At 38.0% G+C, this 22,682-nt stretch overlaps 3 protein-coding genes across 3 annotated transcripts; 2 read left to right on the forward strand and 1 right to left on the reverse strand.

Annotated features, from left to right (window-relative positions):
* The first annotated feature begins 7 nt into the window (after window positions 1–7).
* LOC136244600 (uncharacterized) lies at window positions 8–1,478 on the forward strand. The gene is made up of 4 exons (XM_066036160.1): window positions 8–134; window positions 184–898; window positions 1,061–1,209; window positions 1,266–1,478. Exons 2-4 carry the CDS (start codon window positions 786–788, stop codon window positions 1,418–1,420), a joined length of 417 nt encoding a protein of 138 aa, XP_065892232.1. The 5' UTR covers window positions 8–134; window positions 184–785; the 3' UTR covers window positions 1,421–1,478.
* Window positions 1,479–12,779: 11,301 nt separating this feature from the next.
* On the reverse strand, window positions 12,780–17,013 carry LOC136244801 (uncharacterized). Its single transcript, XM_066036353.1, has 2 exons — window positions 14,991–17,013; window positions 12,780–13,900 (listed from the first exon to the last, which is right to left on the reverse strand). The coding sequence occupies exons 1-2, from the start codon at window positions 15,175–15,177 to the stop codon at window positions 12,780–12,782; spliced, it is 1,308 nt and encodes a 435-aa protein (XP_065892425.1). The 5' UTR covers window positions 15,178–17,013.
* LOC136244521 (uncharacterized) lies at window positions 12,830–16,692 on the forward strand. The gene is made up of 6 exons (XM_066036101.1): window positions 12,830–15,506; window positions 15,565–15,712; window positions 15,769–15,836; window positions 15,887–15,984; window positions 16,038–16,147; window positions 16,203–16,692. Exons 1-6 carry the CDS (start codon window positions 15,346–15,348, stop codon window positions 16,593–16,595), a joined length of 978 nt encoding a protein of 325 aa, XP_065892173.1. The 5' UTR covers window positions 12,830–15,345; the 3' UTR covers window positions 16,596–16,692.
* Window positions 17,014–22,682: the final 5,669 nt, after the last annotated feature.

A 22,682-nucleotide genomic window follows, 5' to 3' on the forward strand; every position in this document is an offset into this window, starting at 1 on the left:
TGAAAGAGAATCAGCAAGGCTTGGTTATTGGTGGTGATGGAAGATCTGATAGCCCCGGACATAGTGCTAAGTATGGATCATATTCCATGCTCGAATTGAGCCTTGATAAAATACTGGATATACAGCTTGTTCAGGTACATAGTGGAGTATGTGGTGTATACTACATGTAAATTTTATTAATAGAGCAATGAAGTTAAAGGAAGCTACCATATGGAGAAGGAGGGTCTCCATCGCTGCATGGAATTTCTGGAAGGCCATCACCTAACCATTGATGTACTTGTCACAGACAGGCATAATCAGATAAACAAATGGTTACGGGAAGCACACCCAGACATCAAACACTATTTTGATACATGGCGTGTAGCAAAAGGTATATATAATAATTATACTTGTACATCTGCACAACTGGAGAATATATCTAGGATTTCGTAAGAAATTGGAGAAACTGGGAAAACAAAAGAATTGTGAATTAGTTAGTGAATGGCAGAAGAGTATCATCAACCATCTATACTGGTGTGTGTCCACAACACCTGACGATGACAGTGAACTTGTGCAAGCTAAATGGCTGTCATTGGACAACCATGTCCATGATGTTCACAGGAGGCACAGCACAAAATTTCCGAAATGTTCACATGGTAGACTGCGGCGCCGAGATAGGAGGAAAAAATGGTTTAAAAGACGTAAGTGACATGATGAGCATGCCGGTATATTAATTTTATTGAATAGACACGAAAGCGAGTGAGAAGCTAACACGTCTTCTGACCAATGTAACACACTTAAAGGACATGACCCACCTTTCAAGTGCTCATCAAACATCTAGCTTGGAGTCATTTCACAATGTTGTGATTAATTTTGCACCTAAGGCAGTTGCTTTTTCCTACAAGGGAATGAAAAACAGGTAATGCAATAGTCACTTGACTTCGTTTTGAGTTCATTCAATTTAGTGTTAAATGTACTGATTGATGTGTTAATTTCTCTGTACTGTGAGCTAACTATTTACACCTTTACTAATTTGTGTGACCTAACCTGCAGACATAAAGTTGCTTTTTACATCATTCAGGCTAAAGCTAGCAGCACTACATTTTAATGAAAATAGTAATCGCCCTCAAGCAGTCACAAAACAAGGTGTGGAACGATACGATGTTGTACAGCCTAAGTACAAGAAGGGTGGTTATCTTGTACGCAAAGTTCATGTGAAAGCTACATGTGGTATGTGAAATGGTTAATTTTAATTAACTATAGTAATTATGTTGATGTGTATGCAGGTTATATCGAACAACTACTACAAGAAACCATTAAACAATGCAACACAGGAGGGGGAGATCTGTCAGATGAAGAAGAGCCTAAGCCACTATGTTCTGCTTTCGAGCGACCAGACAAAGCAGCTGCAATACAACAGCACAAAAGTCGATTTAGCTAATGTAAAATGCAATTCACATCGCAATTACTTGTTCACTTTATTAAACATATATATATATACATGATATACAGTTATTATATACTATTACAATTTAGGGTACTTAAAGCCTGCATATGTCTCTGAAGGAAATGTGTGCCTAATTTTATCCACAGCACAGCTTGGTAGCACTATTCTTATTGACTTTCCCAGCCAACCCCAACACCATCGAGTCAGTTGACGGTAGCTTGTGAATCGGTACTGCCTGCACATCAAATTTAAAGGTTTAAGGGGAATGTGCTATATGATCTTTAACGTACTCGTGAATAGATTCTTTATACTTGCCGTACTGTTGTCTGTATTGGTAATAAGCAGTCTGCAGGACCCACTGATTTAAACAAACTGCATCGAACCCTTCACTTTCAGTGATACATGTAGCACCAACTTCTTCCAGCTTAGCTACCATTTCAACAATGGAGCAACAGCATATACATTTTTTTCTAGTGGGCATCATCTTACAATTGCCACAGTGGCACCTGTAGGAATGGAATTATCAGCTGACTAGCAGTGGTAGAATAGTCATACCAGCTCATATCATTCGGCAATTTACTAAATTGCTCTTCATCAGATGATGATTCATCCTCGGTTAGTTGGCTGGAATCGCTAGCGGTACCATCTATTGGCTCGAACTGGTAAGGTTCAAGAGAGTTGATAGCTGTCTCCTCAGTTTCTTCATCTGTGTCTTCGTTGAAAATGCTAATTTCATTGCTAGAGACCAAGCTGGAAACGTCGCTGTATTCATCGGAAATCATAGTGTCTTGGGAAGATGTCGAGCAAGGATGCGATATAGTAATGTAGGAATCCATTGATGACATGGAATTATCTATAACAAAGTCTTTCTATACCTAGTCGATCAATGAACTTCACTATGAAACGTAAATTACTGATAAAATCTCCCATGGAATGTATTCTACATTTACGCAGCGTTCCCCTTGTGACGTAGTAACTTATGACGCAGGTTAACGTAAGATCTACACCGGAAACATTTTTGATCGTGTATTTCATTAACAAATCATACAGTAAATTAAATTTCATATTTACAATCATACATTAGGGTAATAAATCAATACAATTATGAAATAAAAAAGAATTTTAAAAATCCATGTCTCTCTCCCTTTAATATTATTCATATGAAATCTCCAACTACTATGCACTACATCAATAATACTCCAGTAACAGCAAAAATGTGACTGGGCCTGCGAAAATAGGGCATGTGGGCACATGATTTTTGCCTACTTTTTCAAACTTCTTTGACTCATAACTTTTCATACCATTATGCTATGGCAATGAAAGTTTCAGTCCTTAGTAAGCATTTATTTGGCTTTATGATGCAAGTTACAGAATGCAAATATTCTGTTTCTACACTGAAATATAACCTATAGTGTGATGGGGTGTAGTTTGTTCCCACATGCCCTGTTTTCGCAGGCCCGGTCACAAATTATCCCACAAAATCCATTTCATTCACAACGCAAGCGTCCCAGGAAGTCTACTGTTAAACTAGCTAAACCCAGTTCAATTAAGAAAATGTTAATACAACAGTCTTTATTTGTCAATAGTGAGATGACATCAGAAGAAAAATGCAAGCAGGATGAGAATGTAATATAATTTTTTTGTAAATAGCATTATTTGTATTTCAGAAGGGGTCAGTATCACATATCAATGATGTTATTGATATCAATGATAATAATTATTGTGATATGCGATTATACAAATGATATCTATGATCAACGAAGCCTGTTAATTCTTTCTAAACCATGCAATACTATAGTATATGCATGGATGCAATCAGTACTGACAACTCAGTGAACTCACTGTTGTATATATATGCAACCATGATTATTTGATACTTTGCCTCCTATATTATAGTTAGCCCACTTGTGAACTGTTACTTGTACTCTTCAGTGAAGACAAACTACTGTAGATGCATGTATGTACATAACAAAACCCATGTGTTTATACATAGTGTTCAATAATACGCATACAATAATGGTGGTTGTATAGCTTTGTGGATTTGTATACACATAAATGTAAGGGTGGGTATAATATGCATACAACACAAATAGTCAACCGTGTGTGTCTTACAGATGTCCTAGAGTTGATCTTAAATAAAAAGCCAACTAAAGATATCAATGAAATTCAGCTGCAAGATCTGAAGACTTATATACCAGACTATATCATTGACCATTGTGCTGGTTTAGTATTGTTGAAATCTTTGTGTTCAGTCGAAGCTTGGCAACATCTGGAAATGATAGGTAACTATCAGCCTGCTTATCACTTCTTGTGTTGGCTGTTATATGCACTCGTGTAGTTCATAGGAAAAGGATAGAATGGTTTTGTAATGCTTGCACTTTTGTCTGTGCAAATGTTGACATGATTTGCTGTGAAAAATGTAATCTGTGGTATCACTGGTAAGGATAATAAGAATTTATTTGTAATATCATATACATTCAAATTACATTAGGAATTGTGTTGGGATTACCACTGCACCTGATGATGAATGCCTGCTCAAATAACAGTACAATATTTATACTTTGTATACTGATCGCACCCAATATCAGATGTGCACATACAGTGGCTGTTGTGCATAATTTTGTAAAAAAATTCACAATTTAATACCAGTTCCCCCGTTAAACAAATGAATGTTATAATGTTCATTGTATCACTCTAGCTGTACACTGAAAATAATCCAAGGTTTTATAATCGAGACTAGTTAATTTCACTAATTTAGTGTGCAAACCAAAGACTCCTACGTACCATCCTATTGCATTGTATGTGTAAAAGCCAAGGCAATCAATGACCTGAAATATGCACTACAATTATGATTCAGTGAAGGGAATGATTAAAGGGATTTCAGGGAAGTGTGGAAGCATATTTACCTAGTTGAAACATAATTGTGGCAAGATCAAATCTGGAAGCAATTTGAGATAAGTGACTGAGACCTGAAACTAGGAAATAGCAAACAAATTTACAGTGACGTATACAAGCCAATTCTTTAGGTCAAACTACTGTTTTATAAGATTTTAAGGCTATGATTTTATACCAGTAGTGGACTGGGAAAATTAATGACCATAACTATAAGTTGCAATTTATTGGACCACAAGTGGAAAGTTTTGAAAATGGCTATCTCAAGACTGGATCTTGAGGTAATTTTAGTCAAATCCCTGTAGCTAAAAATACACAGCACATGTATGTAATTTTTGACTTTAACACAGCTTGCTATATTTAGTCTGACTTTTACAACTAGCCAAATCACTATTTACAACTAGCCAAAAGTCATTTACAACTAGCTTTTTAACCACAACTAGCCTCTTTTTTAGCCCCTGAAATAGCTTGAATAGTGCCATGCTTTCTCAGTAACAATTTCTTTAGCAATAGTCTTTCAGCCTTTTACAATTTTCTCCCCACAAGCTATATATGAGTCCATGATTGACTGACCACTGTTATGAAATAATTTAACTTTTAAAAACTGCCGAATGTATACCATAATTATGACAGTTCTTGCATTTGGAATGAACTGTGTACATGTCTACTACTACAATGCCTTAAAGCATGGCACAGCTTAGTAAGCATTTATGAGCTCATTTCAGTGTTTTACCTGCAAGTGAACCTGTCAATTAAATACCTCAATATCTCAATATTTTCATGCTTCCACCATATTTAGCGAGTCCCCAGCAACCAGCTTATATATGACTACCTTTAGGGCTTATACACTTAGCTTGCTTCTTCTTTGTGAAGTTGATCACAAGTTAACATACATAAGGGGAAATTTTCAATTATCATACTTGATTGCTTTATCAGATTTAGAGAAAAATAATTTAAAATATTGAGTAGACTTATTAGGCCATTATTAATTTTTGAGATATTCTGTTGTTTTTTTCATCAGAAATCGGCATGCGGGTCAATATGGCTATATCTGTATCACTAGTAGTTAGCTATATAGATACAGAACTGATCTATATCACTGGTAGTTATCTGTTTAGATACATACAGAATTGATTTTATTGCAGCCTATACGTAGCTACATCTGAAGTAGATCATCAGATTTAGCTACATTATATAGTTGTCCTTTGTGATTGCAGAATTTTACTAACATATAAATAATAGAATGTTCAATGCACAATCTTTAATGAGTTTGTGACTACAGTGAACAAGGTAGCTGGTATATAAGGGCAGTAATCTTAAGAACTGAACTACACATGCTCGATCTTTTTGATATCACTGGTTAGCTACATTTTTAATAATAGGGTATATGTGGCAAAGAAAATACAAGTGGATGCTGATGAGAACAGAAAATCACTAAGGCCTTACAAAATAGTTTGAGTATTTGAATGCAAAATATCCACTACAGTAAATTAGAGTACAGCTCTATAGTGACCTAGTATGTGGAAATTACAGATATTTAAGTGAAGCTAGACCTGACCTTTTTACCTGGTAGATTTATAAATCCTACTCTTTATTCACACCAGGTATTGCTATTGAATAGTCTTGATCATCTAAGAGAGAATCATACCTTGTCCATTGTACCCTAATGGCAAAACGTTTGTCTCTGTACCCACACATTTTATTCTATAGTATAATTATATGCAGGTCACTACTTTGTTCATTGTGCCTTTATGTGGTGCAAGTTTCCTTGTGTCTAGGAAGAAGAGATTAGACCATACAGCAAATAATCTATTAATACCACAAAACCGCAAATATTTTAAACACACTTTTCAGGTCTCAAAGGGTTAATTAATCTCGTTACTAGTCGCTGAGTAAAACCTAGCCACAACAAAGTAACAAAGCCTACTGAATGAAGCTTATTTACTTATAAACAACATTTACACAATGCAATCATGTCACGTAATAAGGTGGTAGTTGCACACGTGACTGCTTAAGGCCGTGGACAAAAAGTAATGTAATACGTAGTAATATTACAGTTACTTTATTTTATGGGTAATACGTATGTAATATGTAACTAAATGGTTCAGTTGCAAGTAATATGTAACAAGTTACTTTTTCCAAGTAACTTGCCCAACACTGGTCATGTCTGCATTAAAGGTGACAAGATATTATATACATTTAAATATAAATAAATATATACGCATTACAAAAGTTCATATCAAAATACTCTAATAGAGCAGTCATCCACCCTAATAGAACAATCACAATTTGAATCTACCGTATTGGCTCGAATAAAATATGCCTGGTTTCAAAGTGGTTCGGGCACGAGACTAGAGAGGTGTTGGAGTCTTCATTCTAGGCTTCAAAGCAGACCATGTTGTAGAGTACGAGATGACTTCTACAGACAAAATAGTGGATTGTAAACCAGTTTTACGATTGTTACATAACAGCAACAATTTCGCTTTTAGTACTGTACAGTTCACAGTAAGCACCACGCTTTGCGATCATCTGGATGTTCTGGGGCAACTGTACTGTGGATTATATTGCAAAATATTAAGGCAAGGTTTTTTCCAGTCCGTTAGCCAGTCCATTTTCCATCATGTACCGTGTTTTAGTCATGTTCCCAGATCCTTTAGGGGATGCGTCACTGGAGACACCCTTGCGTACAACATAGTAATATGTCTGTACCTTGAACTCTTCTGGAGGTAGATTTTCCAGAAACCACATGTGCCTCTGTAGTAGCCCTTATGTAGGCTTCCAGAAAAGGCTATCTCTCTCAACCACCTACACACATTAATTACAAAAACAGAGAAACATCTTATTTTATCAAGATAACATACGCATTGACAATATACAAGGGCCTATACTCAGGGGTACACAGCTAGCTGAAACACAGGTAGCTCAAAACAAAAAAAGCAGTACATTACAACATACATGCATACATACAATAATCATCAACAGTTAAAGATTCATAACATCCCACAGTTCTGATATCACAACTTGTTTGAAAATAGTTCAAACACAGTGTTATTGAAGACAACGGACTTTACATAAATTAGATGTCAACAGTGGTAAGAAGTGACCTAGACAACCAACAAACAGATAAGCCAGTATGGTCAAGGACTAAAAGGACCATAAAAAGCTTTCTCCCTAGAGCTGGCAGCCACAAACATGTTGGTCTCTGTTGGTAACTACTGTGACAGTTCCAATAAGAATTGGAGATCAAAACTTTATCAGGCGGTTCAGGCCTAGCTACTAGATGTTGACGAGATACTTAGCAGGCTATTGCTAGCCAAGTGGCCAGGGAGATCAGCATAATTATAATGGTTAACAAGATGATAAGTTCGTCTGTAGGCCATGAACAAAAACCTGTCAGATGGAATCATCTACCCTGGTCAAGAGCAATAGAACAACACCATTCTCAACTGACTTGTAGCTACAGGCGCTAACTTTGTGCCATAGAATACACCACTTCAGAGGCGCTTTTAGGACTATCGCTCACCGGTAGAATCTGTGGGGCACATACTGTCTGTATCTCGGACAGTATAAAATGCCCGCCTTTTCTGTGGTCACGTGTACTCACGAGATTAAAAAGGCTGAGAGCGAGGGCCAGGAACCGCCTTCTCTCGTTGTGCTGGATCCTCTTGTCTAGGTAAGGCTGGCTTCTTTCTCATGCACTCGTGTTTTTAGTCCCTTAGTATTAAATAAGAAAAGATGCCCAAACTACCCAGTACTGCAGCCGCACCATTGTGCCCGAGATTGTGCCCGTGATGGATCTAATATCAGCGGTTTTAGTAGGTAAGTAGTAGTGACGGTCAGAGCTGAGGTCGCTTGTTATATAGTAGAAAGATGAAATATTACTTGTTATTTCCACTGGCCGCGATTCTAGACCTGACATACAGGGAGGGCACAGAATGGATGTTGTTACATGACTAGAATTTTAGGAGGGTCTGGGGGTTGCGAAGCTGCAGGATTTTTGCAATTTTAAGGCTTAGAAATCGCTTTAAATTGGCACTAAACACAGGAAAAATGCTAAAATTAACAATGCCAATCTATACTATACCTTTCCCCGAAGAAGTATTGTATGGCACGGACATATTTTGCTTAATCACAGAACGCTGTAATTTTTGCAAACTAACCTGCTTAACTGATTCACAGTGCTGTTGTTTCATTGTAACACTACTGTAGTGAAGGTTAATGTCTGTCAAGACTTCAAAATAGCTCAGAGTGTTCCACCTCCAAATATCTGCCATTCATTTTGCCATAGAAAAGTAAGTGATTTTCAACCTGAAAATGACGAGCTCTGATTTCCTTCTACTATAGCTCATCTTAATTGCTATTCACTGCTCTTTTCAAATCTGGTCCAGAATCTGAGGTATCTATCACATGTCGCGGGTTATTATGCATTTTATTGCATGCCCCCAAAATGCCCAATACAAAATGTATGGGGGAAATTTGCTGCACCAGGTCGGTTTAGGCCATTTTGACGAGCCTAAATTTCCACGAATTGGACTTCTTTTGGCATCATCGTACTCACAGAGAGTTGCTCTACATGTATCAATTCCAGAAAGTTACTAAACAGACTCGAGGTAGGCAGTACACAAGTCAATTTTTAATGGTTTTTCAATCGAAATGTATGGGACATGCCTGTTCCACCTGGCATTTTTGCCATTAACAAAAGTATAGCAAATGTCCACAAACTTCTTCATATGCGTAGCGTAAACTTTAACAAAAAATAAAATCAGTTATGCAACTATCAATGTCCCCCCTCCCGGGCGTAGTGGGGGGAATAGTGTGACTTTGAAAAATCTAATTCTCCACCCATAGGGGTACAACTAGTGGCCAAATCTCGATGAATTTTGGTTGGAATAAAATTTAAGGAAATGGATCTAATTAATTAAACTGGTCATATTACCTTGTTTTATGGCCTTAAAGCCACTCTATATATGCTATAACATTGTTCGTGCACCATCTCCAGTGCTGTCTGGACCAAAATTGCTAGTCTCGCGTGACCAGACTGCTTTTCCTCCCACGGTGCTTATTGATTGGAAATTATAAGCGCCTGCTTGGAAAAGGGTCAGGTCCAGTTCAAATGTCAAAAAAAAGCTCAGGCCACCATCTGGTCCAGTTCGAACATAAAAAAATATCTCAGGCCACCCAAGTTCAGTGGTGTTAAATTGGAAACATGTGACTTTAAGGCTTTAAGACTTAACACATGTGGCTTTAACCAAGCAGGATGACACTTACGCAATCATTACCTTCGAACGTGCAAAATCTCGGTACGCAATTCGAACTGGACCAGACCCTTTTCCGAGCAGGCGCTTATAATTTCCAATAGATAAGCGGTCTGGCCACGCGAGACTACAAAATTGATTTCCAATAGATAAGCGGTCTGGCCACGTGAGACTACAAAATTGCAGCCAATCACAAGCTAGATGCAATGTGCATTAAAAATAAGTTAACATTACAATTTCTGGATGTAATATCCATGACAAATAGGTGCGTGCTGATGGCCAGCCTTCAGGTGGTGGTTTACTGATATTTTCTTAAATGTGCATGCATGAGTATGTGTGTGTGCGTGTGTATGTGACTCTACCTATCTATGTTTATTTGTCTGTACACACCCATTTGAGCAAACCATGAAGTGGTAAAAGTAGCCTGTATACAGATAAACAAAGCCTCTAATAAACTTCACACAGGTGAGCTTTAGCTCTAAGGTGGGCTAGGTTCTTTTCCTAGTTTAAAACTGAGTGTAGCAACTCTCCACAGACTTCAAAACCGGCTTTCCTAGTGGACTTTTCAGGCATTTTACAACTGAAAAACACTATGGTAGTCCTCATAGGCTACCAGGAAATGTACATCTTTTCATTTAAAAGTGCATGTGACCTGTACTTACGTGAACGAAAATAAAGAGCAGCCCAGAGGTTTTGTCAGGAGAATTTTCAAAGAACAATACCATAGACAGAGAAACAGCTGAGAAGATACTTCTGTGTGTAACGTGTTGTTTGGAGCAGTTGTTTAAATATGCATCCTTAGCAGCACATAGCAAAGTATTTCAGGAATTCCAAAGTAATTCATTAATTTCATTATAATAAAAATTTAAATGATTCAAAACTCTGTATGTGAATACAGGGGCATCAGAGTAAAACTGAAAGTGGTAAGGCTTAGTCTGGGGTCACACCCCAGGAATTTTTTTAAATCACACATTATTAAAGATGTCATTTGGAGGCACTCTTTGGGCTGTAGTACTATATGCAAGGTGCTAGTTAGCTACACTGTAGCTAGTTAGCTACCTGACAGGTGTTTGATGACAAAACTGGAGAATGACCAACAAAAATGCCTCCACATTACTGTGTAACTCCTAACCTTACCACTTGGGTCTATTATTAAGCTGTAAGGAAATGTTTCCAAAGCAGCTACACAGAAAATCAAAGCCATAGCTAGCATGATGGTAATTAATTTTAGAGGCCTTCAATACAGACGAGCTTAACATGGAGCTATTTTGAGTGAAAGACAGGTTAGACGAAGTATGTATAGCTGCGATGATGACTTATAGTTATAATCACTGCCATGCAAAGCGACTCGGTTCAGAGCAGATAGGGAACCAGACGTCAAGAGGCAAGACTTTTCCATTGCTTGTTTACCAAAAATTGTACCGTTGCTGTACTATAGCAAACCAAGCTATGGCAGGGCAGTCACGGTGACGGTATGGCTTGCGACTACTGAACTGGATACCTACCAACTGCAGCTCTGCCTATAGTAAGTGATCACAGGTAAGGAAAGCTTAGTATTGTTGAACTACAGTACAATGTGTTTGCAGTTTCACAGCTGTTGGTGTTGACCACAAGTATGTCCCAAAGCAATGCAAAGACTTATTCAGGTCAGTAATACAATTATTGTCATAAACTTGTGAATATTTTTAACGCTGTTGGAGCTGCATACCTGTGTATCTATATTTTCCCCTTGAAAGTGATAATTATGCTTTACAGCACTAGAATACCACTTGTTTAATGGACTATCTAAAAACTGTGCATTAATGCATGTGACATTGTCAATAAAAACATAAAATATAAGTGATTGAATCGGTACCGTTTGTGTTCGAAATATATAATACTTGGCATGACCAAAAGTTCACTTTACAGCATACAAAGCAAAGTGTATTTATCATCTTTGTTGTTTTTTGCAGATCACTTTTGTAATCTTCACCCCTTCCTGACCTGCCTCTCTCATGGAAGAACTATATACATGGACACATATAGAAAGTGACAGACACAATTAAGTTATCACAACTGTTATTCTTTTCTAAATATGTTTGTATGTTGTGAATATAGAATTGAATATTATATGTGACCCAGTCTGAGAAAACCGGTTTTATCTCCCATGTCAGCAGATTCGATTTTTCACCCAGGACACAAAGCTACATGAATAAACTACCTAATTCCACAATAAAAAATAATCAGTTTGACTTGAGTGGTCTGGTTTTGCTGGCTGCTTTTCCCAAGCCCAGTGGCGATCCGTACATGCGGTGTGGGGCCTTAATGGAGCTCTGGTCAGCCTGGGGATGACTGTATGTGGCTGTACAGCTCTGTGGTGTTGAATAAGTACCTCTGCTGTAAATTTCTTTTCATTTTATCCAGTTATGAGACTTCAATGGTCAAAAACTTGGCCTAATGCATCCCCACGCCTTCCTTTTCAATTTTTGAACACCATCTTGCCCGCCTTCCAGGCCCCCCCGTCTCCCACCCAATTTGCAGCTTACCTGATACAGTCAACCTCGGTTTAAAAACTATCTAAAATGGTGGGAAACTTAGTTGTTGGCTACTTGCATAGTGGATGCTCTGGAAGGTAAGGAATTGGTGTAAAATGTGTGAAAATTTGGTGCACAAAGCTTCAACCATTGGCGAGCTACAACACACTAAATACTTAAAACCGGTGTTTCTCGATACTTTTAAATAGGTGATAAGCCCGGTTTTCCCAGACTGGGTCACATATGTACAAGTACTAGTGCTCAATTAATCGAACATAGTGCTATAAGAACATGCTTGAGTGCTATGGTGACACATATTTTAGCACTTGTGAATTTAGAAATATAAGTGAACACTCCAAAAGGTGTAGTAGTTACACACGAAAGTGCTGTCTGTACACTGAAGGGTGCTGCAATGACATGGATTTAGCACTCCGTCCTTGTTGAATTTAAACATGCAGGTGGACACTCTAAAGTGTTACAACAGCATCCTTTTTTAACAGTGAAGGCTGCCAACACACACTAGGTGTGCTACTCCAGCACAGTGAAAGTGCTACAGTAACACTCATTTTAACACCCACCCCTGGTTGAATATAAACATGCAAGCAGACACTCCAAATTGTGTTGCCATTACACTCATATTTTAACAGTGTGGTTCTGTCTGGGCTTGCAATGCATGCATGTCCATTTTATAGATTATGCAAACTGTATAGCTACAATATCACACACAGTGGCCAGTAATGCAACCCGTACTTTAACGGTTTGTGAATTAATTGAAATAGAAAATCCATCTGTCCAAAGACTATTTAATTCCTTAACCAAAGGTCTTAAATAAGAATTCATATTCTTTGGTTCCTTTGGACCTGGAATAATGCCAGTAACAATAATATTTTCAGGTCTAAAACGAATAGCACGTGGTAAATTCAAAATTACTAGATATATAACACCGACAGTATACCTAGACTGAGCAAACGGTTGGAACCAATCACAGTTAAGCATAACTGCTAAATTGTGTGGTTCAGATAGAAATGGTTGGTCTTTATATATTTGAAACTCTTTCCACACACGTCCATCATAGATGTCAGAAAAAGTTCCACCAGTAGTTTCACGTTTTCTCCACAATTCACACTGATCTAGCATGTTCTCCCGTTTAAGGATAGTGGTCATACTTTCAACAAGTGGCAAATAACAATACGTTTTTACTGGAGAATACTTCGTTCCTTTCTTTGTAACAATTTCTTTAACAAGTTTGTGACCACATTGGGTTCTACGTGATGCATGGGGATGGTTAGGAAATGAGACATGAGAGCATGTCTTTGGACTGTTTCCAAAAAGGGTATACTGGAAACATTCACTATATTGATAAAGGGACTCACACTTTCCACAAATCACATATTTCTCAAATTTGTCTGTACCAATGGCAAACATTTTCTTCATCAAGTACAATGATGAAGGAAATGCTGCTACTACTGAAGCAACAGCAGGGGAATGCACAGCTAGAGTCGATAGCATGTGGTGCAAATACTGTAACAGATGATTTACAGCCACTGCTGAGACACCATAAAAGGAAGCCCAAAGGAAAATAAAAACAATTGTTACAAACACAATTCTGTTAAGCGATGCACTATCTTCACGTTCTTCATCATCATAGTCAATATCACTTGTTTCTACATCACTACTCCAGTACTCTTGTTCAGAAGTGGATTCATCATCACTGACCGTGTCTTCTAATTCTGAATTGCATTCATATGCATTTGGGACCTCAGTATCACAGTTCTCTGAAATTGATGGTCCTGTCTCCATAGCATTTACAATACCTATATATAGAAATTATTAGTTCAAAATTAGAAGAAAAGGCATTTTTCCCTGCACAAATAGCGTAACAGTTATACAAAGGGATAGTTAAGTACTTCCATAAACAAAAACTACAACTAACATAACTAATTCCACAACTACATAATTTGCTAGTACTACGTACGTACAGGGGAATACTATTACTCAGGGTATAGGCGATTGTCATCATCGTCACGTGCACTATCTTGAAGAGTCCAATATCTTTATATCATCCTTGAATTGCTTAGCCACAGTGCAACAGAAAGTTGCTGGGGGTAAGTTCTTTCTTACCAGGTTGGGAGTGACAACACTTTGAGGGGTGATACAATCAGAGATTGTTTTTAACATTTTTAAAGCAAAAGGAGTCCACACTCCAAAGCACCCCATCACTAAAGGGATAAAAATCCTTCTCCATGGCTACCAAATGTTTCTCAAAATTTGGAATATTATTAAAGGACTCGCAGCCTTTATAATAAAATTTAAAAGCTGTGGCTAAACATGTTGGGGGTATTTATGCTTAAGATATTGATTTTTGCATACTGTATATGGGACTGGGAACTTTATACAAGTTGCCAGTCATCATGCAGGTTGTGGGATCCCACACCTACTTACTGAATTGAGGCATCTCAGAGTCTTGGCAAATTTAACTCATTATTGCCTGACTGGTGCTTTAGGCCATGACAAATTAATCTTATGTTTCACGGCTGTGGCGGGTCAGCATTTTGGCAAACTCATAAAATATGCAAGTCATGTGATCTCTTAAAAGAGTGCTAATGTAGCTGGAAATTCATAAGCATAGTAGCAAAGAGGAGTTTCCTCACTTTTATTCGTAGTTATTAAAGGGTGGATTTCATTATCTATGTTTTATTTCAGAAGGATTTAGCTACTGAGCAACTTCACCTGCAAAGATTGAGATACTCTAATAGAGCTGTCAAAAATATTCTAATAATAAAACAGTCAGTTGGAACTGGAAAAGATTTATATTATTATTTTTTCGACCTGCCGGGTCACTGGTAGAGTTCATGAAACATATGACTAATTTGATATGCACAAATTTAACAGGAAGAGTTATACCTGCTATAACCTGCTCATCATATGCATCCTTGGTACTAGTTGCAGGCCGCTGCATCAGGATATCTTCTTTCCTAGTCCATTTCTTCGCCAAAGTGTCATAATACATATCCTTGTGCTTTTTAAAAGCAGGGTTAAGCAGGTATTCCTCACAGTGCCCACAAAACTTTCTCTTTTTCCCTGCATGCATCTGTACTCAAGTTAAAACTTCGTCCCTGATCGATATCGATATCAGTACAGATCCTCACACAGATCGAAGAAATTGACTTCACGTGCGCATTTGTTCACGTGATCCACCACATGCTAGAGGCAGGTGCTTGAGGCGCGTTAATTTAAAATCGTCTGGTGTCACAAGAGAATGGCATTCAGGACTCCAGTAAGAGGACGGCCGGTATCGCGAATTGCCAACGCACCATTAAGTGAAGGGCCGCCACGATCTACCGCACACCCAGCGCCAATTGGATCTACTTCGCCAAGTACCAGCAATTGCAATGGATCTCGCAATGGACCCATTTTAAGGTATTTTTACTATAATATTAGTGGTGCTTCAGACAGGCGCCATGTAAACTGTTTTCAGTGACCAGCCCAATGAAGCAAACATCAGGACTCTGATGAACCAACAGAAGTCCTTGCAGCAAAGTGTGGCGCGCTTAGAAAAGGTGGCCAAGGATTTGACTGCTGAAAAAACGAAGCACCAAAAGAAGCAAGTCCCTCTAGATTTAAGTGTAAGTGTGACATTGTCATTAGCATGTTTTCATTGTATATATTTTACTCCTAATAGGCAGCAGTCAGGGAAGGATATCATGAAATGTGTGAAGATGACATTCCGCATTGGGATTTTTCTGTCTGGTTTGTGATAAATCAATTTTATTTAGTGATATGTTGTGATTGTTCTATAGTTTCGACCATCCAAACAACAAGGAAGTAAACAGGACATTAATTAAGAATGTCCAAGCAGTAGTTGATGAGGAGATATCAAATGTTGCCTTAGTCAAGCGTATGTTAGGATGCCGTCTTATATGTGCACAATTTTATTTTATTTTGATTTAGGTGCAGCTAGGACGTATTTTAAAACCAGAAAGAATCGCCACCGTAAAGTTTCCTCAGGAAAGCAGGCAGCTACTGCTGCAGAGTGCAGACAAAGACAGAGGCGTCATAATGTAAGTGTTCATTTACATACATGTCTATCAGTTGTGCTTATGATTTATTTTACAGAAAGCACATGCTCGCAAGAAGGCTCTACGGAATTCAACTACACTGGATGAAGCAACAAAGAAGAGGGTGGAGCCTTTGCTTACAGCTGAATATATGTCTTCAGATGAAACTGCCATTGAAGACTCCAGTGATGAGTCTGCAAGAAGTGACTCTAGTGAGCGGTCCACTGATGAGCCAAAGACAAAGAAAAAAAAGCTTATAAAACATACGCTATCCTGGAGAAGTAGAGAGATGGAAGAAATGGTTTCCTCTCTAGATCGAAAAGTGAGCAGACGGCGTACACCTAGAGGGAAAACAATGTGCTTAGAAGTGGAAGTTGGAAGGGCATCAACTCGGCCCAGGCCAGATAATGTTCCTGAATGGGCAGCAGAGCTATTTGACAATGACAATTAATAACTTTTAATCTGGTCTTGCAACAAGTTGTGTATACACATGTAATAATTGTTATTGTTGATGTTGCAGTTTTTGTTATTTATACTGCTTCATTGAATTCTTCCAGTGTAAATCTGAAAAAGAGATGTCCATTTATTGCACATCAAAAGTATCATATGTGCTACATATATACTTCACAAAGTATCATATTATGCTATATATGTACTTCACCTGTGTTTAGTGCAAATATGACTATTATATCCTATTTGGTACGCTTCACATGTGATGCAAATCTGGCATATAACTAAATTTACTCAATGTCAAATGTGTACTATATATGTTATGCATAGTGATGTAAATATGAAACAAAGTAGTTTACACGTGATGTGTACTACACATTTAATCAATATTTGCTGCAGGTGTAAATACATATTTTAGGGCGGTGTTGCTTCCTTGCCCATCTGCCAAAAAGTATTCACGACTTGCCACACCTGCTGCGTTTTCCTTGTAACTGAAGAAGTATTTTATTCCTTCCTCAACCAATTCATCATACGTTGCTCTGGGTGCCATAGAAACCCCAACATTAGGTCCAAGTTCCTTGCAGTGTACACCACGTTGCTTTACATCATCGAACCTCATTCCACCAAGTGTAATCTAACATAATCGAACAAACTTATTGAGTAATTTGCACACATGTGGCTAATGCCTCAAGGGGTGGATCCATACTTTCAGGGTTTCACTATTGCAACCCACACTTTTGAAGGCTCAGACCAAAAGCGGCAGAAATTTTGAGTGAATTTCAGTTTTTCTCAAGTTCAACATACAGTAAGACCAATTTGGCAACCGCCATTTGATTACATCCTGGACGGTTGCATTATTGTAGTGATGGTACAATCTATCGTATACCGTGTATCTCATGATAATCATATTGTGACAAAGCTATATTGTGATATAAAAATTTCAACTAAATACATAGTAATTGCAATAAACAAGAAACTTTCTCTGATAGAAATTTTCATCACTAGTTACAACTGCACTCAGAAACTTGTTGTTTGTATAAGTTCTCACCTGTAGACTGGCATCTAATGTTACATGTTAATTGTCGTGATAATTATGATAATCGTGATAATTTTGCTTGCAATAATCACAATATGCAATGTAAACAATAAGCTATATCGCACATCACTAGATTTTAGTGAATGCTCTATTAGAGAATTTTGATTGTGCTTCATTGATGATTTTTCAAAAAGGGTGCTCCATGGAACCCTCTCAAACCCCCTGGATACACCACTGATGCTTATTAGAATAGTTAGTTATACACTGACCTTAATTAAAACTGGGTTTCTTTTTTGAACACTAGCAGCACATCTTGTCTTCTTAGAGCTATTTGATCGTTCTCCTCGTTGGAGTTACTTATATTTTTCAATAATCTCAGCTCTTTTACTGCTACCTAGTAAAATGAAAGTGCCATGTTGCTGGTGATGCCTATAAAACACTAGCTAGTCACATTCCTCGTAAGCACCACTCGTCAATTAGAAGTTAAAATCCCCCATTTCTAGGAAGGGGTCTGGTGAATCATCCATACCATTCTTCTTCAAAATTGTTGCATGCAAATTAAGGTTAAGGCCTTGGTGGTAAGATTATATGGTTAACACCTTGGTGGTAACAACAAATTGTATGCAAAAAGTTGCCGAACAAAAAGGTGTGGGCAGACGACAAAACTTTTTCTGAGGGGGTACTTATAATCTCTAATTGATAATGTCAAGAAGTTAAGGCAATACGGTCTGGACAGGAGACTTTCATGCGACTAGCTACATATTATACAAATTAAAGCAGGCATTAAAAGGAAAAATACAAGTTGGCTACAATAAAAATGTTATGAACAAAAAAGATATTTTCTGATAAGAGCTCAAGGCAGAAGATCCTGCTTTTAAAACACCATTGCTCATGAGCACTACATATAGAGCATTTTGTTTTGACAAAAAACCAGACAGCTCTACAGACCAAAGCCAGGTTTATACATTAAAGTCAATATGCACGTGCTCGAACTACGTTCAGTATGTGTAACAAGATAACGGTTGCTGGCTTACTTGCAATTGGTGTAGGGCGTTGGATACTATGATTGGGTCCATATCTCATAATAGCTCCTGTGGTGGCTGATGATCTGCCCTTGCCAATGATATTGATGGCTTCGTCTCCCGTAATCTTGCCTTCCTTAACGCACTTGAACAAAAAAGAAACTTCATCTTTTCCCGCCATATCCACGCGCACTTTTAAGTTGTACAGTAAGAACTCTTAATTACGCATTATGACGTCGTATGCCACGAAGAAATTCTATGGAAATTTTAGAGAAGTACTGATCACGTACACATAACGTCTTATTTCTCAAAGAAATTCTATGGAAATTTTTGAGAAACGAGAAAAGATCGAGAAGTACTAAAGAAATTTTAGGGAAAGTTTCAAGAATAGAGAAAAAATTGAGAAAAAGGTGAGAAATATTAGAGAAACTGTTGAGAAATGAGAAAAAGTGAAGAAATTTCTCGGAAATTTCCGGGAAATATACCGGAACGGGCCACCGTAGATTTGCTTAAGGTACTTGTGAAACTTGTTGGAGTCATGTAATTTACACCTGCTGTAGGTTACACCTGCTGTAGGTTAGGTCTATACAATTACTCATGATCTATACAGCAATTATAAGATTATTTCAAAAAACTGCTTTTCTTTGCAAAATTGTTAATAATGCTTGCTGCAGGTGATCTTGTACTTGTTGCCATGGATACTGCTCATTGTAAGGCAACAATAAGGCTGTATTTGTGAAATTGTTTGTAGGATATGCTAACTGTATCATCTTGAATAGTTTGTGACATACATGGTTCAAATAAGTGTCAGGTCTTAGTAAGAGGCTTGGATGAAAAATTTCTTTGCAGCAGCTTTTGATCCAGGCCACAGGGTGAAAGTTTGAAGAAATGAACATTTCAGAGCCACCTGCCAGAATATTTATTCTTGTTACCATGGTTACCCAGTACACAGCTTTTCAAGTGTTTCCATAGAAACTATAGTGGTAGTATTCTTGTGTTGTGCAATGTGTGGGGTTTGGTGTAAAATCTTCCCATTATGTATGATACTGTACAGAGATTGCTTGCATTGGGTTTTACGCCATTTGTTTGGCATAAAATTTTCCTATTAAGTGCATAAAGCAAAGAGTGGCGTAAAATCTTCCCTTTAGAGTAAAATGAGAGCATAGCGTAAAATCTTCCCTTTAGACCTAAAGGCAATGTACCCCTTAAATACGTCATTGTGTGCAGTACCGTCCGAGAATATAGGATTTCGAGCAACGACTTTGATGTGGTCTAGCACAACAATCAAACAAGATTTTTGGCTCAAACTTGGAGGTCTAGTTAGGCTCTATGCAAGGTATGTCCACACCAAATTTGGTATGATTCCATTAAGCAGTTTACGAAAACGAGTGTCCGGGTATACAGAATAGACAACATACTCTACACATGCGCAGAGTAAATATTCGCGTGCCGCATTTATTCATAACTAGTCCAGATCCCCCAGCATGTTTTGTAGTTGATTGGAACGAAATTACATTTGATAGGTAAAAGAGGAGAGTCCTCTCTATTAAGTAAATTTTATTAATGCCGTGTGTTTTGCTTACATTACAGGCTGTATTTCAGTTAGAACGAAATGAATTGAAGACTCAGATTCCGTCAACGTCAGAGTCAATGCCAAGGTCAACAACACGACAGCCAGCCAGTGGTGCCAAGGGAAACATTAGCCACTTAACTGCAGGTAGTCATGTTTCCTGCGCGCGTACTATATAAAGCATTGTCTGTATGTTTGATAACCATCTGATGTACTTTCAATGTCGCTCTCATAGAATCTTAAGTTTGAGCAAAATTAGTGTCAATGTTTTGAATCAAGAATCGTGTAGATCAAGACAATCACTCTCTCCAAACTAGAGCTTATGGCAACGTCATGGCTACTAGGCTAGTGCAATATGTCATATTGTCACATTATGTGTCAAATGATGCAAAGGGTAAATCCTTTGGCTCTAACTGTAAACAGGTCATTATTCAACACAAAACGTTATACATTTCCATGTACTGTTATATGTGACCCAGTCTGACAAAACCGGTCTTATCGCCCATGTCAGCAGATTCGATCTTTCACACAGGACACAAAGCTACATGAATAAACTATCTAATTCCACAATCAAAATCAGTTAGACTTGACACAACACAAATAGTGTTCCAATACTACATATTCTAACCCAATCTTTATTACAACTATTTTTAAATTCTCCTTATAACAAGACAAAACGAACCTCAAATCTTTAAATGACTTTAATGTTATTCACTATTTGGGGCTGTGATTTGTTTTTGTTTGAGCCAAGGTAGAATATTTGGACTATTAGTTCCAACACCTAAGCATAGACGGATTAAATACTGTCAGTATTTGTGTATGAATTATGCTGTGTGAGTGGTCTGGTTTTGCTGGCTGCTTTTCCCAAGCCCAGTGACGATCTATATGTGCGGTGTGGGGCCTTAATGGAGCTCTGGTCTGCCTGGGGATGACTGTGTGTGGCTGTACAGCTCTGTGGTGTTGAATAAGTACCTCTGCTGTGATTTTCCTTTCATTTTAGCCAATTTTGAGACCTCAATGGCCCAAAACTTGGCCTAATCCATCCCTACGCCTTAATCTAAAATGGTGGGAAAAGTTGTTGGCCACTTTCACAGTGGATGCTGTGGAAGGTAGGGAATTGGTGTAAAACGTGTGAACATTTGGTACACATAGCTTCAACCATTGGTGAGCTACAACACACTAAATACTTAAAACCAGCATTTCTCGATACTTTTAAATAGGCGATAAGCCCGGTTTTCCCAGACTGGGTCACATATCATGACTAATCGATTTTCTCAGTTATTCCATAGTCCAGGGAATAGAAAGATCTTAACTTTTATAATTTATCTGCTGAGGTGTTCTAGCACAGCTAATTTAGAGACAGGTCACAGTAGCCTTAGTGCTGGCATCTGCAAAGGCATACAGGTGGAAAGCTGATATGTTCAATGCTGAGAAGTGACTTCCAGGGGGCAGATCTAAGATTTTTTAAAAGGGTGGTGGGTTACCTGGCCAGACAGGGATCAAGACACACGGTAGTGTGTCGTGCGGCCCAAGAAGCCGGCGCGCAACCCCGTGAGTATATTGACAGGAAGAAAGAAAACGCAATTTTCGCACCTCCGTAGCTCTGTGCTGCCTTGATGAAACAAGACAAATTTTGCTGTGTACATTCCCTCCAACTTCAGTACTCCACATTCCAAATTTGAGCAAAATCGCTTCAGGCATTCCTGAGATATGCGACTTCAAAAATTGGCTTAATTTCTTAGTTTTTTTTTCTTATTTTTCTTCCTCTTTTCGCACACTTACAAAAACTGCTATAAAACGCAAACGCGTTATCCGATTGCCTTGTAATTTGGCACACAGAAGGGGGGTATAAAGGCGCATCTCGGTACCAACTTTGGCTGGAATACCATAAACAGGCAAAGAGTTATGAGCGATTATGCACGAAAAATAACACCAATATGTTGTCACGCCTACAGGGTAAACCGCGTATGGGAAGAAGCTGAAAATCGGTGGGTGAATAGGTTAACTGTTGAACCTCAAACCTTTTGTGGTTTGAAAGAAATCAAGCTAAAAACAAGGAAGATACAGCGAAAAAATCAACAGTGTGTAACAATTATGCAATCGAGATTAGCTAATTTTTTAATATTTTTTATTATTATTATTACTAGGACCGGGTCACACATAACCAAGTAAATTTGTTAACGTATTAAACAACCTGTGGCAGCTTTGTCTAACTGTGATGCATAATAAGTACAGTAGGACCTCCATTATCCAAACACCTGTGTGCCAGTTTAAATATATACAGAGTTCCGTTCAACTACTCTAATGGAACATACACTTACTCTAATAGAACATTCACCTAATGAAGAAATATTCTAATAGAGCAGTCACTAATAAAGAATGAATAATCACGGTTTGGATAGTCAAAGTCCTATTGCATCAGCTGCTTGTGTCACAATTGATGGTGGCCTCTCTACCTTG

Source organism: Dysidea avara, chromosome 14, assembly GCF_963678975.1.
Source record: "Dysidea avara chromosome 14, odDysAvar1.4, whole genome shotgun sequence".
NCBI classification, from domain to species: Eukaryota; Metazoa; Porifera; class Demospongiae; order Dictyoceratida; family Dysideidae; genus Dysidea; species Dysidea avara.

What these genes read in the sequence shown, in the direction of transcription:
- LOC136244600 (XM_066036160.1), top strand. Translation starts at nt 786, where the DNA reads ATGACCCACCTTTCAAGTGCTCATCAAACATCTAGCTTGGAGTCATTT. An exon ending in TACAAGGGAATGAAAAACAG is followed by an intron (nt 899 to 1,060) that starts GTAATGCAATAG and finishes TACATCATTCAG; the next exon opens with GCTAAAGCTAGCAGCACTAC. An exon ending in TCATGTGAAAGCTACATGTG is followed by an intron (nt 1,210 to 1,265) that starts GTATGTGAAATG and finishes ATGTGTATGCAG; the next exon opens with GTTATATCGAACAACTACTA.
- LOC136244801 (XM_066036353.1), bottom strand. Translation starts at nt 15,177, where the DNA reads ATGCATGCAGGGAAAAAGAGAAAGTTTTGTGGGCACTGTGAGGAATAC. An exon ending in TGATGAGCAGGTTATAGCAG is followed by an intron (nt 13,901 to 14,990) that starts GTATAACTCTTC and finishes TTCTATATATAG; the next exon opens with GTATTGTAAATGCTATGGAG.
- LOC136244521 (XM_066036101.1), top strand. Translation starts at nt 15,346, where the DNA reads ATGGCATTCAGGACTCCAGTAAGAGGACGGCCGGTATCGCGAATTGCC. An exon ending in CGCAATGGACCCATTTTAAG is followed by an intron (nt 15,507 to 15,564) that starts GTATTTTTACTA and finishes AACTGTTTTCAG; the next exon opens with TGACCAGCCCAATGAAGCAA. An exon ending in AAATGTTGCCTTAGTCAAGC is followed by an intron (nt 15,985 to 16,037) that starts GTATGTTAGGAT and finishes ATTTTGATTTAG; the next exon opens with GTGCAGCTAGGACGTATTTT.